At 44.4% G+C, this 16,611-nt stretch overlaps 1 protein-coding gene across 6 annotated transcripts in view; it reads left to right on the forward strand.

Annotated features, from left to right (window-relative positions):
• The first annotated feature begins 15,408 nt into the window (after positions 1-15,408).
• Positions 15,409-16,611, forward strand: part of myocd (myocardin) — a 30,014-nt gene continuing 28,811 nt past the window's right edge. Inside the window, exon 1 of one of the 6 annotated variants that reach the window (XM_061027582.1) lies at positions 15,409-15,820. In XM_061027582.1, coding sequence (XP_060883565.1) covers positions 15,766-15,820 — 55 coding nt within the window. In that variant the 5' untranslated portion in view covers positions 15,409-15,765. The remainder of the gene's footprint in view (positions 15,821-16,611) is intronic. The other 5 variants (XM_061027583.1, XM_061027584.1, XM_061027586.1 and 2 more) reach the window with 5 other exon arrangements.

Genomic DNA, 16,611 nt, shown 5'->3' on the forward strand with positions numbered 1-16,611 from the left:
CTCCTCTGTCCTTGTCTCCTCCTCGTCTCTCCATTGTCTCCCTCTCCTCTGTCCTTCGTTTCCCCTCCTCTTTCCTTCATGTCCCCCTCGTCTCCCTCTCCTATGTTCTGACTCTCCTCCTCGTCTCTCCTTCGTCTCCCTCTCCTCTGTCCTTGTCTACTACTTCGTCTCCCTCTCCTCTGTCCTTGTGTCCTCCTCGTCTCCCTCTCCTCTGTCCTTGTGTCCTCCTCGTCTCTCCTTTACTCCCCCTCATCTGTCCTTGGTCTCCCTCTCCTCTGTCCTTGTCTCCCACTCGTCTCTCCTTCGTCTCCCTCTCCTCTGTCCTTGTCTCCCCCTCGTCTCTCCTTTACGCCCCCTCGTCTCTCGGCTCGTGTGGAGTTATCGCTGCGCTGCTCCTCGACTCTGCGGACAGGCAGCCAATGACATCATAGTTTACAGAGGATATGTGTGTTTGTGTATCTGTGTGTATTTGTGTATCTCTGGATGTGTGTGTGTCTGTGTCGGGAGGGGTGAAAGAGAGAGAGAGAGAGTGACAACTCTGGTCACTGTGACACACTAACTGTTTCACCCGACATGTACACACGCTGAATCAGAGGTGGTGAAGAGCGTGTGGCGCTCCGGCATCTCAGCGATGTTCGTCGTTTATCGTCAGGATTTTTACGGTGACTTTGTGATAACCTTTGATGCAAGGATCACTCGGCTGGAGAAGCTGTTTCTGCGTTTTTGCCTGCAGCTTGACAATAAGTGTATCCATTTTTAATTTCTGTATCAGATTTTATCAAACATCTTCATGATGCTCTGAAGACAAAACGTCCTGAAATCATAATTAAAAACATGTAAAATCGTCCTGATTCTTGTGATTTAAAGCGAATGAACGTGAAGAGTTAATGAGCACTAAAGCGAATAACGAGCGAGCTGACCCGCTCATCTCTAATCTGACTTGGAGAGTAATTTGTAGAAGATCTCCTGTCATCTCTTCAGAGTAAATCCTGGGCTGCAGTCCTGAGCAGACAGTGTGGACACAGTGACCGTACACAGAGTGATACTCAGAGATAGAGGAGCGTTCTGTGTTTAAAGTCGACAGGGAAGTCAAGCTTCACTGGGTGAAAGAGTGCAACCAGGATTCTCTGCATTTTTTTAGCCAACTAACGACGCGTCGTTAATGAAAACAGATGAAGGTCTTTTTCCGCTTTCTGTGTTTTCTGCAAAAGAATCGATTCAAGTTCTTGGATTAGGTGGACGCTCTGCTAAATATCAGCATCTCTTCTTTTTAAAGGAACAAAATCTTACTTCCAATATTTCCAACAGTTATCATCCCTAATTTTATAGTTGTAACGGGACGTGTCTTGTGGCAAAGCCGCCATGACAGACACGACATGTTTATCGTTGCCATGGAAACACCGGATGTTACGTCAAAGACCGCTGCATAAGGCCCCGTGTCCACCTAGCTTTTTTTTCCAGCGTCTTTTAAAATTAAAATAGTTTTTAATGAAAACTTTTTTGTTCCGAGCGCTCTGCCTTCTTTGTGCGGCCGCTCCGAGCACTCAAGTTGAAAATCTTGAAACTTTTCAGAAAGTTGCTGTTGGCGTCACCGGCGCTCTTTTCCTAATGTATGATATTCCCCGTAGTTTTGTCTCCTACAGATCGTCGCTTGTGCCCACATCCTCCTCGCTCCGTGTCTGATCGGGAAATAAACGATCTCAAATAAAGAACATGCAGTAAAAAGTAACGGAGCAGAGTCGGTCATACAGCGGCCATTGTCGACAAACTGTTGTCATCGAGACAGGACGGACGTGCAGCACTTTACTTCTCAGCGCACAAACGTTCAATGCAGGCGCTCCCGAGCGCACAGCTAGTGCTTGGAAAAAACACTTTGTGGACACGGTGCTACTGAAAGCTGAAATATGTGCTGCTGTGATAAAAACATCAAGTAAATTATACTCGGATACATTAGCTCGTCTGTAAACATATTCTCTAACTCAGGTTGGTTTCACCTGGTCAGCCCGGAGTTCGTGTTCATTTTGTGTGTGTGTGTGGGGGGGGAGTAGCAGAGAGAATCACTCCCATGATTCCTCGCCAGCTTCATATTGGGCCTGAATATCAGCAGAGCCAATGAGGTAAAGGCAACAGTTTTACACAGTTCACCGTCCTGTTAGCTGAGTCAACAGCATCAGCTCCACTTTAAACCATCACTGCAGAGGCGTGCTGGCGTTAACACACACGCACATGCACACGGACCACAAAGATAGAAAAAACACACACATGTTCATATGCAGACCCGTGGATCAACACGGACCCTCTGAGCGTCCCCGGGGTGTTAAAAGCGAGCAGCACCGTGTAGCATTTGGTGCCCGTTTGTTGTTTCAGCTTTCTGAATCCGGCGAGGAAGAAAGAAACATTTGTCCAACCAAATTACCAATCGCTGGAAAAATAACACGAGAGGCAACGTACCGAGTCAATGTGTCGATGGCGTTATTTCTTACTGACAGGTCGCATAAGTCAGGCCTCGCCACGTCCCGCGGCGTGCAGATAGCACATGTAGCAGAGTGTTTGGTTTGAACGAGGACCGGCTGAAAATGTCACCTCTGATGAATGCTCCGCGGTGCTGATAAGACGTACAACTCTCTGAGCGAGCGAGCGCGCACACACACACACACACACACACACACACACACACACACACACACACACACACACACACACACACACACACACAGACGTAGTTCTATAAATAAGTCTTCGGTCCTGCAGGTCAAGTGGAGTCCAGCCCAGCAGATACGGGCTCTGTAGCCGAGGATCAGTGTGTATCTGCTCTCTGTCCGTCAAACACTGACTTCAGATCAGTTAACACAGCCGAGGAAACTCTGAAATTATTCTTGAAGTAAGAACACAAACTGACCTGTGACCGGCGTCTGGAGAGGCATGTTTTTACTCTCTCTCTGACGTCATTAGTTGGGGGGGGGGGGAGGGGGTTGCTCATACCAACAAAAACACGTCTCCGCTCGGTGTTCATTGAGAGGAAGAATGTCCCGGCTGACAGGCTGTTTCACTCAGGCCATTTGGGAGTGTTGGAGCGGCTCAGGAGATCCAGATAGACTAATATTATTTAAAGTTCTTTTCTTCATGTTGTTAGAAGCTGTGGTGGGTCTGCAGCATTATGACTTCCTGTTTGAATCACCTGATGGATGTGCAGTAAAACAGTTCCTTTTTTATAGCCTTGTTGGTTTGTTCTGAGGGAAGTCAACTTTATGCAGTAAACTTTTTTCAGTCAGAACAATACATCCACAACGTGTAGCTTCCTTCTGAAAGATAAATAGACAAATTCAGACGATGTCCGGCATTTGATTGGCTCTGGTTTCCCAAAGTGCAGGACACTGGCCTTTCTAAAACCTGGCTTTTCTATAATGGCTGTGTAGAAAAGCATGGAGAAGGCTTGGTCTGTGTCAGATGTTAGCCAATCAGCCCACAATGGGGGTCAGAGGTCGCCAACCTGCCACCGTCCTTGTTGCACAATATGATGGCAAGAAAAGAGATGCCGGTGGAGGGCGATGCCAAGAACGTTTTTTTGCTACATGAATCACACGGAGGGGAATACGACTTGAATCCAAATCTTCTTTAAATCTAACGTCAGTGTGCTTTGAGAGACAAACCAGGACCTCTGAACGTAGAAATATGATTTTATAAATGTTCTGCGGAGTAAAAAAAAGAGGAGAGCTGTCCATCAGGTTTAGTTCCCTCCTAATGCTCCTGTTAGATACAAGGACTCGGCTAGATTAACATCTCAAACACAGCTCGTGTTTAAGCAGAATTATTTCCACTAATATCGAGTCATTCTATTTAAATTTCACACGTTTTGACTTAATTGGTTTCTCTTTATAAACCCCGTCAGGCTTGATGAAGCTGCTTGGCACCGATGGTGTTTCCTCTTGATGCTCCTTTCATCTGGTGTGTTAGTCACAGACACACGCACACACACACACACACACACACACACACACACACACACACACACACATTAACAACAACAAAGTGGACTCTGAGTTATTAAATTTCTGATGGAGAAGTTTCGGGAATGCCTCATAAAGCCGGCAGATAGCCCTCGGTAATAGGCAGGAGTTAGAGTTAATCTGTGGAGATGCAGGCCTGTCTCTGCTCCGGAGCCTCACACACACACACACACACACACACACACACACACACACACACATCCTCCTGCCCACGCCACTGTGGCCACCCGCCAGCGTCTGCAGACTGCAGCGGAGGCGAAGTCAATTGCTGAAACTTAAACAACGACGAGAACACAAAACAGCGTCTCCCTCTGAGTTTCAGTTTTTCATGATTTGGAGACAGTCTCTCTCTCTCTCTCTCTCTCGCTCGCTCTCTTGTTGTGTTTTGGGATTCCTCGTACATCGGTTGCAGCGCCGCCGTCTCTCAGACACGCTGACATTTCCAGCTCGGCGGCAGACGTGGCCTGAGGAGAGAGAACAAAGTGAAGGTGACCGAGCGGAGGATGAGATAAAGATGGAGAGAGAGAGAGAGAGAGAGAGAGCCGGGAGGAGGAGGAGGTTGGCCAGGATCGTTTTTCTGTCACTTCTGGTTTGGACTCAGCTCGCTCCCTCTGGAGCCCCGTCTTTATAAACCACAGCTCAGAGAAAGAGGGAAACACCGAACTCTGTCCAAGTCACTTTCCAACTTCTACTTCTGTCCCGCTGTACGTCCTGAACCCTTGTTCCTCCTCCATGCCCTCTCTCGCTCTCCCACTCTCTTGATTTCACACACTTTGTTTTCTTTCCACAGTCTCCTCTTTTACGTCTTTCAGCCGGGGTGCTCGTGTCGTGAGAAAGCTCTGAGTTTTCTGATAAGACTGATTTTGTTCTGATAAAGAGCTGAATCACTCTCGTCTCTCTCGCTGTTGACGAATCCAAAAACTTCCATCATCCGACCCCGTTTCAGCCCGTTCACTTCTTACGTATCCACAGTGAGGCTAAATGGTAATGATAACTATTTCAAACAAAGCTTCAGTTTCGCTTTAACAATGATGTAAATTACATCAGGTGAACAGGCTGCACGCTGAAGGACAAAATCAAAGCTAAAAGACATTTAACATGTTTGCATGGCGGCCATTTTCCTCAACACGTCTCTCTCCGGGTGTGAAGCTTGAATATGGTTATCATGTTGTTTCTTCCAGGTTAGTTTGAAAATGTATAGACAATGAGCAATGAAGAATATATGTAGGTAAAATGACGCATTAGCTGTAATGAGACCCATCAGCTACTCTGTGATGAGCATTGACTGTAAATATTAACGGATGAAGCCTGAGTGACGTCCCCTGTCTGTTCCTGCAGGGGGCGCTGGAGTCCCATCGATGGCGGTCTCCATGCTGGAAATGCTGTCTCAGCCTAACTTTCAGTCAACCTAACGACAGGCTGAGAGCTGGAGCTGAGGCGGGTTTTAAGCCTCCTTAATAGGTCTGGAGTTTAGTTTTAATAACATCATGATGCAGAGTGATATAAATTCAAACTTTGTCAAGTCTGTCCTTGAGAGGAGGAGAAAACAACTTTGAAAAGGTTTTTTGGTGAATGGAGGTTGGCTCAATCAATTTTGATGCATTCAAGGATGTCAGGAAATATAAACACTGATTGGCTTTTGGAACTAAATTCACACATGCATTAAATGTTTGATCGAGAACAGATTGTCAGCTGTTTATAGAGATAAATAAATCATCGTCAGATTACAGCTGATGGCGTTATGGTGGATTGTGTTCCTCCTGTTTTTGCTCTCCATACTCACTGTAATTCCTGCATACAGCAAAGCCTGCTGATACGTGATTGGTCGATACTATTCGGACCACAAACAAATCAGAACACCCAAGTATAGCTCCTAACTTTTTGTCTCTGTGCGGCACGGCGCCTCTGCTGCATGACCACGCTGCTGCATCCTTCTCATTGGCTGTTTCAGTGTTTACCTGAGAGCCACAAGCACAGGGACAGAGAGCAGAGGAGCATTCAGACTGATACCACACAGCTGCTGCTGCTGCAGGAGGCCTCTGTGTCTGAAGTTCTGCACACAAACACAAACACACACATGCACACACACACACACACACACACACATGCACGAATGCAAAGACCTCTAAGACCCCCCACCCATATCCTGTGCACCTCTGACCCGACAACCTCCCCTCTTGTCGTCAAACAAAGTCTTTACCCGTATCACCCCCTCCTCTAGCTCCAGATCCTCACCCCCCTCCTCACCCCCCTCTCACCACACACACTTATATTCAACCCCACACACACACACACACACGCACGCACGCACGCACGCACACACACACACACACACACACACATACACACACACACACACACACACACACCTCCCTCACAGCTCTCCTGTCCATCTTCTCCCTCTGATACCTGTACTTTTGTATTCTCTCCTCTAATCCTCTCCTTTGCATGACGGATTAAACTGTTAGGAAGCCTCGGGCAAAGATTTTCTGCTCAGCCCGAGCTGACCCCTGGAACACTGAGCACACACGTCAAACTGCACACACACAAACCAACACGGCTCGAGTCCTGGGCTCTGTGATCGTCAGGCCAGGTGTGCTAATATTATATAGACGTGCAAAGATAATATGGTTTAATATTTATTATTTATTATAATCAGCATGAAAACTTTGATAAAATTAAAAACACACCAGTGAGTCACACTGTTGCAGCGGGAGACATGACCCATCAAACACACAGCGGTCATAATCTGGTTTACTGACATATTCCACATAGTCCATGTGCGCTGCGCTCCGTCAGCACTGCGGTTTTGCTCCGTCGGACAACGCACGCCCTGCCCAGGGCCTGGAGCGTGATAACTTTGATAACGTCGGGTTTCATGTGCTGCTCTGACAACCCAGTCTCATGTCAAAATGTGTAATACCTACGTTGGTCGACAGCGCAAAACGTAGTAGTTTCACAATAAGGGCTCTAAAATTGTGACATGTCTACGTTTCCTTTTGTCTATTCTTTTGTATAGGCATACCTCAGGTCACGTGACTGCCCAGTTTTCCCCTAGCGAAAAAAAAAACATGCGGACATCCCTTCTATTTTCGGTGGAAAATGCAATATTTTAAGATAGTTTGAGGCTTAAGTGTCGTTTTGATAACCTTTCTGACGACAAATGTACATTGTATCTTCATAATCTTCGTTCGGTTTATGTTTATGATCTTTAGTTTGTTCGTTTCTACGAAGATTCTTTCAGGTCTCGATAGAAAAACGTTGGGATGTTACGCTTTCTACTGTTGCTATGGTGGTAGCTATGGACGCTATCAACAACGAACCGGAAGGAAGTGGACGTTCGGTTCGCAGCTCTTTTTTCGGCAGCTCTGGTTCCGGAATAAAATTTTCCCACTCAAATCCTCCATTGATTTTTCACAAAATCCTTATATCAAGAGATTGGCGCCTGGGACCAAGACAACAAGCTACCCCAACACTCTGTTGCTATGGTGATAGCTATGGACGCTATTAACAACGAACCAAAAGGTAGTGGACGTTTGGTTCGTGGATCTTAAAAACGGGGCTGTATCCGAATTGCCAAGTACCTACTCAATCTGTCAGTAGACAGTACCTACTATCCGTGCTGTATACTGTTTACTATCTACTATTCAGTATGCGCGCACAGTAGGCAGATATTTGTTCCTACTTCGTCTGAGTCATTCAGTAAGGAAGTGACGTCATTTACGTTACCCGAACCGGCCGCATTCACCCATTTTTTTTGGGGGGGGGGGGGTTTGTTTAGCTTTATTCAAGAAGAGTAATGCTCATATACAGTCAGGTAAACAAAAAACTATATCACAATGTAAATCAAGTAAAAGACAGATTAAATAACTAAATAACATACAGTACATAAAGAAAAGTACAAATGAAAGACAGTAATATACAGAATATAAAGTAAAATAATTATTGTGAAACTACTACGTTTTGCGCTGTGGACCAATGTAGGTATTACACATTTTGACATGAGACTGGGTTGGCTCTGATGGTCCCAGTGTCCGAGTTGGGAAGTCGTTCTTCCCTCTTCGGTGTGATCCCGTGCTTCAGTTCAGAAAATCGTGATGTTGGAACAACAACAAACAGCGTTTATGCTAAGGAGAAGATGTGTGAATGTCTCTGTTACGAGTTATATTAGAGCAAACCTTGATGTATCTTAACATTAACTAAACATCTTTAGGCCTCCATGTTGAGCAGGCGTTCATGTACATTTTGCAACTCGGAAACTCGTTTTTCCGATGTTTCTGACACCACGTGAATGTAGGGTAAGCCCTCACTCCTCAATAGCTCCACCCTCTCCTCCAAATATGGTCACTTCCTGCTCCAGACAAAAAAACAAACTGTAGCAGTGCTAAACTAAAGACTTTTACAAAGTAGAAAACAAACGGGTGACATCTTGGTGGCTCTATGCTGTCTGTGCAAACCTGCTGAAGATCATTTAGTAGTGACGCAAAACATAGTAATGTGGAGTCCTCCAGTTACCCTGTTAGTGGTCCAGTTTGACAGTAAGTGATTCAGTTTCGACGTTTCTTGTTTAGATGAAGAACTGTGTGAATACCAGGGACAGGAGGTCAAAAGATGTGACGTTAGAGTGATTAAATAAAACTTCTGGGTTCCTGCAGTAAAACAGCTGAGCACATGCTCTGCAGCCCAGCTCCATGTTTCATTCACACCTGGTCAGACGGTGCGTGCTGCACACTTCCTCCTCCGACGCTCTGTCAGGCGGCGAGCCGAGGGACAGCTGGATTCAAACAGACATCCAAAGCATTTCAAATACGTGACTGCTGCTCCCCGGCAGCTACTGATGCATCATTTATCCAAACTGATGCAAAGACGAGCTTGTTAAAAATAAAATTCCAGACACGTCATGTGAAACGAGTGTTTGTAATTCTCCACACAGACTTTGACATCATTTTTATGATATTTTGAGCCGTTTTCAACGTCTCACATCTGCTTTATCTAAAACACAAGAAATCACAGAAATACGAAGAGTCACTTCATGATCTAGATGTCTGCGCAGCCGGCCAATAAACACATCCTTTTGGGTTATGAAATGTGTGTTTTGAACATGATCTGTGCAGAGGCGTCTGACTGATACTCGGAGAGGAGCATTGTTTTTAAAAAAAAGCAGAGAGAACAGGGCTGGACTATCACACCCTGCTGCACGCTTATTGTATATAATGTAGAAAATATGCACTTGAATCTGTCTGAGTGCTATATGACCTCCTGCTCTGTCTTTGTCACACACACACGCTCACATACAGACTCACACACGCTCACACACAGACATGTGCAGCTCGAGACAGTTCAGATGAGACTTGTCACGTCCGTTGACATCGGGCCCAATTAAAGGGGAGGATTAAGCCAGGACTGTGTGACCTCCTGAGGAATCTCTGTGAGACGCTGTGTGTACACTGTCAAACCCTCTGACAGACCTTCCCTTTAAGCACTTTCACCTGCTAATTAAGACGTTACGTGTGTGCATGTACATGTGTGATAAATGTGCGTTCACCGCACATACAAGACAAACGCAGCTCAGATGACGGCGATAGATTTGCAGCCCGAGCAGCTTCTGTGTAAATATTTGACTCGAGTTTTGTGCAAGTTTTTTTGGAGCTCATTGCAGCACACGCCATTCATTACATTAAATTATTGTATGTTTTGGTGTGCGCGTCACGCTGCTGTGTGGACGCTCCTCGGCAACAAAAGGCGAGCAGTGTTTATGGTGTGAGGAGATTAAAATGGATAGCAGCGAGGCAGGAGCAGTGAGCTGTTTCTGGAGCGAGCTCTCTGTGACTGATTAGAGCCGTCTTTACACAATGTGCAGGAAAGGAGCGCGCTCATCACTGCTCATTCTTTGTATTTACAGTAGCTGAGTTTTAACCGAACAGGGACGGAAATTAGCGGATATTTTAAGTTCATAATGACTTTGGGACAGAGTGTAGCCGGAGATGTGGCTCATGGTGATGAACAAAAACGATTTGTCAAAGGAGAGAAGAAGAAGAGGAGCATTGAGATCAAACCAAAAGAAGAACAGGAGGATGGAGAGGGAGGGATCCAACATTTAGGGAGACAAATTGTCTTGAGCCGTTTAAAACTCTGTCAGACCACAAAACTCCTGTAAAACATTTGATTGCAGCCATAAAACTTCAGGAACTCCAGGAAAGGTTTGACATTAAGTGATATGAATTCTTAAATGTGAATTATTTTGCACAGATTCACAGCGGCCCCTGCCCGCTCATATCTCAGCCCTCTGTGCAGGTATTAGTCATCCGAGCAGCCGAGATGATTCACGATCTCTGGAGTCAAACCTGAAAATGTTCCACAGCAGGATGTCTAAATAAAGACTCACGCTTTCAAAAAATACCCCAACATGTTCCTCGACACAGAAGCAACCGTCGGACAAGTTCAAGCAGAGTTTAGATCTAAATATAACCTGTTGATGCATTTACTGTTGAGATAAACCCTAAAATGATGTTCCAAGTAAATAAGGAGGAAGCGTGATATTATGTCTACCTTTTTATTCAGATTGATGTTATTCTAGAAAATAATTAACGTCTTTCTTAAAAGGTTGACATGTATGAAAAGACAAACATTAGATTAGAGGATTGATACCACGATAATGTGGCTAATATATGTAAGAGGCTTAAAACTCGCCTCAGCTCCAGCTCTCAGCCTGTCGTCATTTCCAGCAAGGAGACCGTCATTGATGTGCCTCCAAAGCCTCCCTGCAGGAACAGAAGGGGGACGTCACAGGCTTTGTCTATTCATATTTACAGTCTACTGGTAAATACCCGTTTTCATGTATTCAGAGTGAGAATCTGTCTCACAATAACGGGATCTACTGTTTGGACCGGTTACTAATCATCTCTAAGTCGAGATTAAACGAGTCAAATAATGTTCATAAATGATCTAATATTCTGTCTTTGTTCTGCTGCCCGTTGTTCAGTTTATGTTGGGACAGGAAGCCGGCCTGGTCCAGGGACACGTACTGTATTTCACTGTTTAGCCTCCTCACATTCTCAGCTGTAACCACAGAACACTTTAATCAGGGTTTAGTGAGACAGGAGCTCTCTGCAACGACCGCCATCACAGACTCGGACACCTGCTGTATGACAGAAACAAGCGTGCATACATGACATTCCCTCTTTATTCCCCTCTGATGTCTTTCTGCTGCACTTACATTGCATCATACTCTGTTTTTAGTTCATATCAAGCTTTAGGGCAGACAGAGAAGTCCGTGTGGTGTCCAGCTGACGTCTTGTGTTGACGGACGTTCAGGACTCTCTGTGGCACTAAGAGCAGCAGTTGTTTGACTCCGCCCCCTTGAAGAGCGGGCACAGAGCTCAGTTAAACTCTGACACATGTCGGCCTGGTATGTGGGAGCTGGAGGAAGGGATGCCTTGTTGAATAAAGGCTACAGAATCTGCTATTACACTGCTGATAAGATTAACCTCCTGTTTGTCTGCTGCCGGGTGAATAACTCTCAGAGTGTAGTCCAGATCTATAAATAAATAGATTCAATAAATTCAATAAATAGATTATCTCTCTAAACACAACTACCACCCTGTAAGGTATGTTTTTTTATATGATACATTTTAATTTCATATTTAAGATATCTTGTACTGTTTGGGATCCATCCATCCATTGGTCTACCCATCCATCTCTCCATCTATCCATCCTTTTTTCTTTGAATCCAGCCATCATCCATCTTTCCACTGTTCCATTCCTCATCCATCATCCCTTCCACCAATCAATCTATCAATCCATCCATCTTCTAAACATTGGTCCATCCATCCATCTCTCCATTTTTTCATTTATCCATCCATCATTCCTGTTTGACCATCCATCAATAGTTCCATCATCCATCCATTGGTCCATCCATCAACCATCTTTCCATCGTTAAATCTGTTGATCTATTATTCCATCCATCCTTTTATCCTTCAATCTGTCCATCATTCATTGCAGCCATCCAATGGTCCATTTATCCATATCTCATACTTCATTTAATCCACCCAAACCATCCATTTGCGATCAATCAACAATCTTTCCATCCATGTATTATTTAATCATCCCTCCATTCATCAATCTGTTTATCATCCATCCTCAGTTTGATCAATACATTCTTCTTTCTATTGCTCATCCATCCATCCATCTATCAATCCACTGTTCCATTCCTCATCCATTACTCCATCGATCTATCCATTTATTATTCAATCCATCCAACCATTTTTTCATGCATCTGTTTGTCAATTCATCCATAACTCCATCATCCATTCATTGGTTCATCCATCCGTTTATCTTTCCACAGTTTCATGCATCTTTCAGTCCATCCATACATTCATCATTCCCCCCATCAACCATCTTTCCAGTTATTCACCCATTGTTCAATCCATCGATCCATCCATTTATCAATCTGTTTATCATCCATCCTCAGATTGATCAATCCATTCTTCTTTCTATTTCTCGTCCATCCATTGATCTATCCATCCATCCATCTATTTGTTGTTCCATCCATCACCCATTTTTGTTCATGCTTCTGTTTGTCCATTCATCCATAACTCCATCATTCATACATTGGTCCACTCATCCATCCATCCATGTATCTCTCCATCATGCATCAGTATGTCCATTCATTCATTGTTCCATCCAGCCATCCGTTTATCCTTCCACTGTTTCATCCATCATTCAGTCCTACATCCATTCATCATTCCCTCCAACAACCATCTTTCCATTTATTCACCAATTGTTAATCCATTCATTCCATCCATCTCATCCATCATTCAATCAATCTTTCCATCCACTACTTTATCCATCCAGCCATCCATCATTCCATCAATTTATTATTCAATAAATCCGTTCATCAATCTGTTTATCCATCCATCATTCCAGTGATCCATATCTCATCCATATTTCCATCCCTCCAATTGTGATATAATCTATCGTCCATTTTTCATCCATCAGTTTATCCATCCATCCATACTTCAATCCATTTCTCATCATCAAACCATTGGTCTATGAATCCATCCATCTAAATGCACTTTTATATTGCCATAGTTCCTCTATTTCCCCCTGAATGTAAACATTTAAAGAAGCGTGATGTAATGTTCACATATCCATGATTCTATGACATATAGTTTTGTTTTGAGTCCCGCTCAAAGACATATTATATCGGATGAAATTTGTACATCAAATTCCTCTCTGTGTCTTGTTCATATCTTTTCTCCTTCATTTCATTTCGCTGTCTTGGCATGCCATGTACTATAAATACATAAATGCTGCCAAAGCAAACAAAGAAAGAAAACATGTAGACTCGTTAGGATGTCAAACAAAATCAGAACATATTACATATCATATTCCTATCTCACAGGGAACATCGTGTTTATTGAAACATTTATTTCTAGTCTCTTTGAATTGAAAAAAAAAGGCTCCATATCCTCAAAATAAACCAATTTATTCAGCAGCTTTTTGCTAACTTAACATTGTTTGGCTTTTATGTGAAATGTCTGCAGTGTGCCGGCTCCATGAAAGAAGAAAATGTGAAGCTCAGCCAAAATAATCACAAAATCCACTGTTTTAAATACGCTCCAAGTCTATTTTCAACGGAGCATGCTGAAAGCACGCGTCAAGCTGGGCAGAATATATCAACCCTGACAGGAAGTCAGACAAGGAAACGCACAGAAAGACCGGTCAATTTCAAAATAAAACACAATATTATGAACAACAAATCATCCTCAGAAAGACAAAGCAACCTGTTGCTTACATGTTTTTCTCTTTATTCCCGTGGGATCTTGTAGTTCTCCTGTGATCTTGCAGTTCTCTTGTGATCTTGTAGTTCTCCTGTGATCTTGTATTTCTCTTGTGATCTTGTATTTCTCTTGTGATCTTGTAGTTCTCCTGTGATCTTGTATTTCTCTTGTGATCTTGTAGTTCTCCTGTGATGTTGTAGTTCTCTTGTGATCTTGTAGTTCTCCTGTGATCTTGTATTTCTCTTGTGATCTTGTAGTTCTCCTGTGATCTTGTAGTTCTCCAGTGAGCTTGTAGTTCTCTAGTGATCTTGTAGTTCTCCTGTGATCTTTTAGTTCTCTAGTGATCTTGTAGTTCTCCTGAGATCTTGTAGTTCTCTTGTGATCTTGTAGTTCTCGTATTCTTGTAGTTTTCCTGTGATCTTGTAGTTCTCTTATGATCTTATAGTTCTCCTGTGATCTTGTAATGCTCCTGTGATCTCGTAGTTCTCCTGTGATCTTGTAGTTCTCTTGTGATCTTGTAGTTCTCCTGTGATCTTGTAGTTCTCATTTGATCTTGTAGTTCTCCTGTGATCTTGTAATTCTCCTGCGATCTTGTAGTTCTTCTGGGATCTTGAATGGCTGTGCTCACCCTCCAGAAATGAGACCAGTGGGGCAGGGCGTGTGCTGTAGGATGGAGTGAAACCGTTGCATTGACTTAACCCAGCACGTACAGACGATGTGTCAGTGATGGAGACTTGTGCATACCTTAAGCTATCATACAAACTGTTAAGAAGTGTTTTAAGTCACATAGCGATTATTGTTCTTTATTGATCTGATCTTGTTTTGGAAAGTTTGCCCAGAAGAGTCAAAATGCTCTGAATCGTACGGATACAATAACGTAGATCTTGAAAATCAATGGCTAACGACTGATGATGAGATACAGCTCTGGGAACAGAGGCCAACCCTTTGGTCATTCCAGTTTAGCCGGCGGTAAGCGATAATTAACTTTCAGCCAAGACTTCCTCCTCTGTGTGATGCATTCTTCACGGCCCCGTTAGAAATATGAGAAGCGACCCTGTGTTCAGAAAATAATTAAAAGAAAGCAAAATTCTCTCCTCCAGGTATGTCTCCAAAATAAACTCTGTCATTTCTTGGTTCATTAAATCCCCCAGAGGAGCGCCCGTTCATCTGTTTGTGGTGAGTCTCAGTTTAACTGTAAATAGTAAGTCACACAGAGGCTTCACTCTGGATTACTGCAGAGGTATGAAGCTGAAAAACAAACTCATGTTCTTGTGATTTACTCACATAACAAGTCTGAAGTGATGCAGATTTGTAAAAAGTAAAAAGTCAAGTTTTTTAGTCAGGTCAGTCCTCGAGAGGGGAGAAAACAACTTTTAAAATGTCTCAAGGCAAAAAGTGAAACCCCTCGCTCCCTCCCTCCTGGCTGTACTCCTCTATCAGCCTCTCTATCTCTCTCCCTCGTCCAGCTCTCCCTCTCTCTCTCCCCCTCCTAATGACAGCCAGCCTGGCTGATAGGCAGATATATTTACACTGGTGGCAGGGGAGGAAGAAGTCATCAGCCAGGCCCTGTCCAGCCTCTGGGCTCTGGTGGGCGGGGCTTAGAGGAAACCCTGTCCCGGTAGCCCCTCCCCGAGCGGGGCATATCTGTGTGAGCCGTCCTGGGCCGGCTCAGAGTTCTCAGCTGGATGGGACCACAGCTTCCCCGGCCCCAGACTCACTCACACACGCGCAGAGAGCAGAGACACAACGAGAGCCAGCCTGTGTGTGTGTGTGTGTGTGTGTGTGTGTGTGTGTGTGTTATGAGTTTTTCTCACATCAGTGTTCCTGTAGAGCTGTTGATGAGGCAGGCCGGCTCAGCTCCATCTCATCTCAGTGAGGCGTCCCGAGGCGTTGGCAGGGGTCGAAGTGTGCGCGGCTTCTCGTGTGTTTGACTTTATTTTGTCACTTTTGAACACTGGACCTGTACTGTAAGCATTATGACTCTTCTGGGCTCTGAGCACTCCATACTCATTCGAAGCAAGTTTAGATCAGGTAAGAACAACACAGATTGACACTTTTCTTTTCTGTCTGTTCATAAGTGAGCGAGTCTCTGATGAGCCTCACACAGTTTGCATGCCATCACTTGGCGTTTACAGGCGATGCTGCTTCATTATGTCAGTCATCTGTCTTCATGCCTGAGTTGTGTCGACACACTTTGTTCTACAGCAAAGTGACAGGTGTGTAATAAAGTGTGATCACGTGTCCTGTCACAGAGTGATGGATCGGCTTCTTGGGCGTGTTCTGTGATGTTAATGCTCCAACCCGTCCTCGTTAAATCACCACATGCAGGGTGACGTCCCGGGCAGGTTGCTGCACTTGCTCCGTGCCAGCCTTTAACCTGCTGCAGAGGGGAGCCTGTGAGAGTCTGTGTGCACGCTGATAAAGAGAGATTAGGCAGCGGAGAGGAGTCAGAGGTTATCTTAATAAGGCTGGATTGGAAGCTGATGTTTTGTGTGCGTCTGTGTGTGTGAACGTGGGCATTTCAAAGAGGGAGGAAGGCTGCAGCGCTGATTTAACCTCCCTTTAACACACAGCAGCTGTCAGGTCTTTGTGTTCACACCATTCACACACACACACACACACTCTTAGTCTTTATTTTGAACATCTGTGAGGCTGAGTGTGTGTTTGTGAAGTGTGTGTAGTCTGACCAACACTGCCACCTCCCTGAGGAACGTGTAACTGATGGAAGCTCCAAATGCAGCTCTGCAGTCTGAGTCTTTATGTACACGATCGCCCCTGAAAGCAACATTTTTAAAGCAACCGAATGAGCAAACTGGAGGCTG

This window comes from Labrus mixtus, chromosome 21 (assembly GCF_963584025.1).
Source record: "Labrus mixtus chromosome 21, fLabMix1.1, whole genome shotgun sequence".
NCBI lineage: Eukaryota > Metazoa > Chordata > Actinopteri > Labriformes > Labridae > Labrus > Labrus mixtus.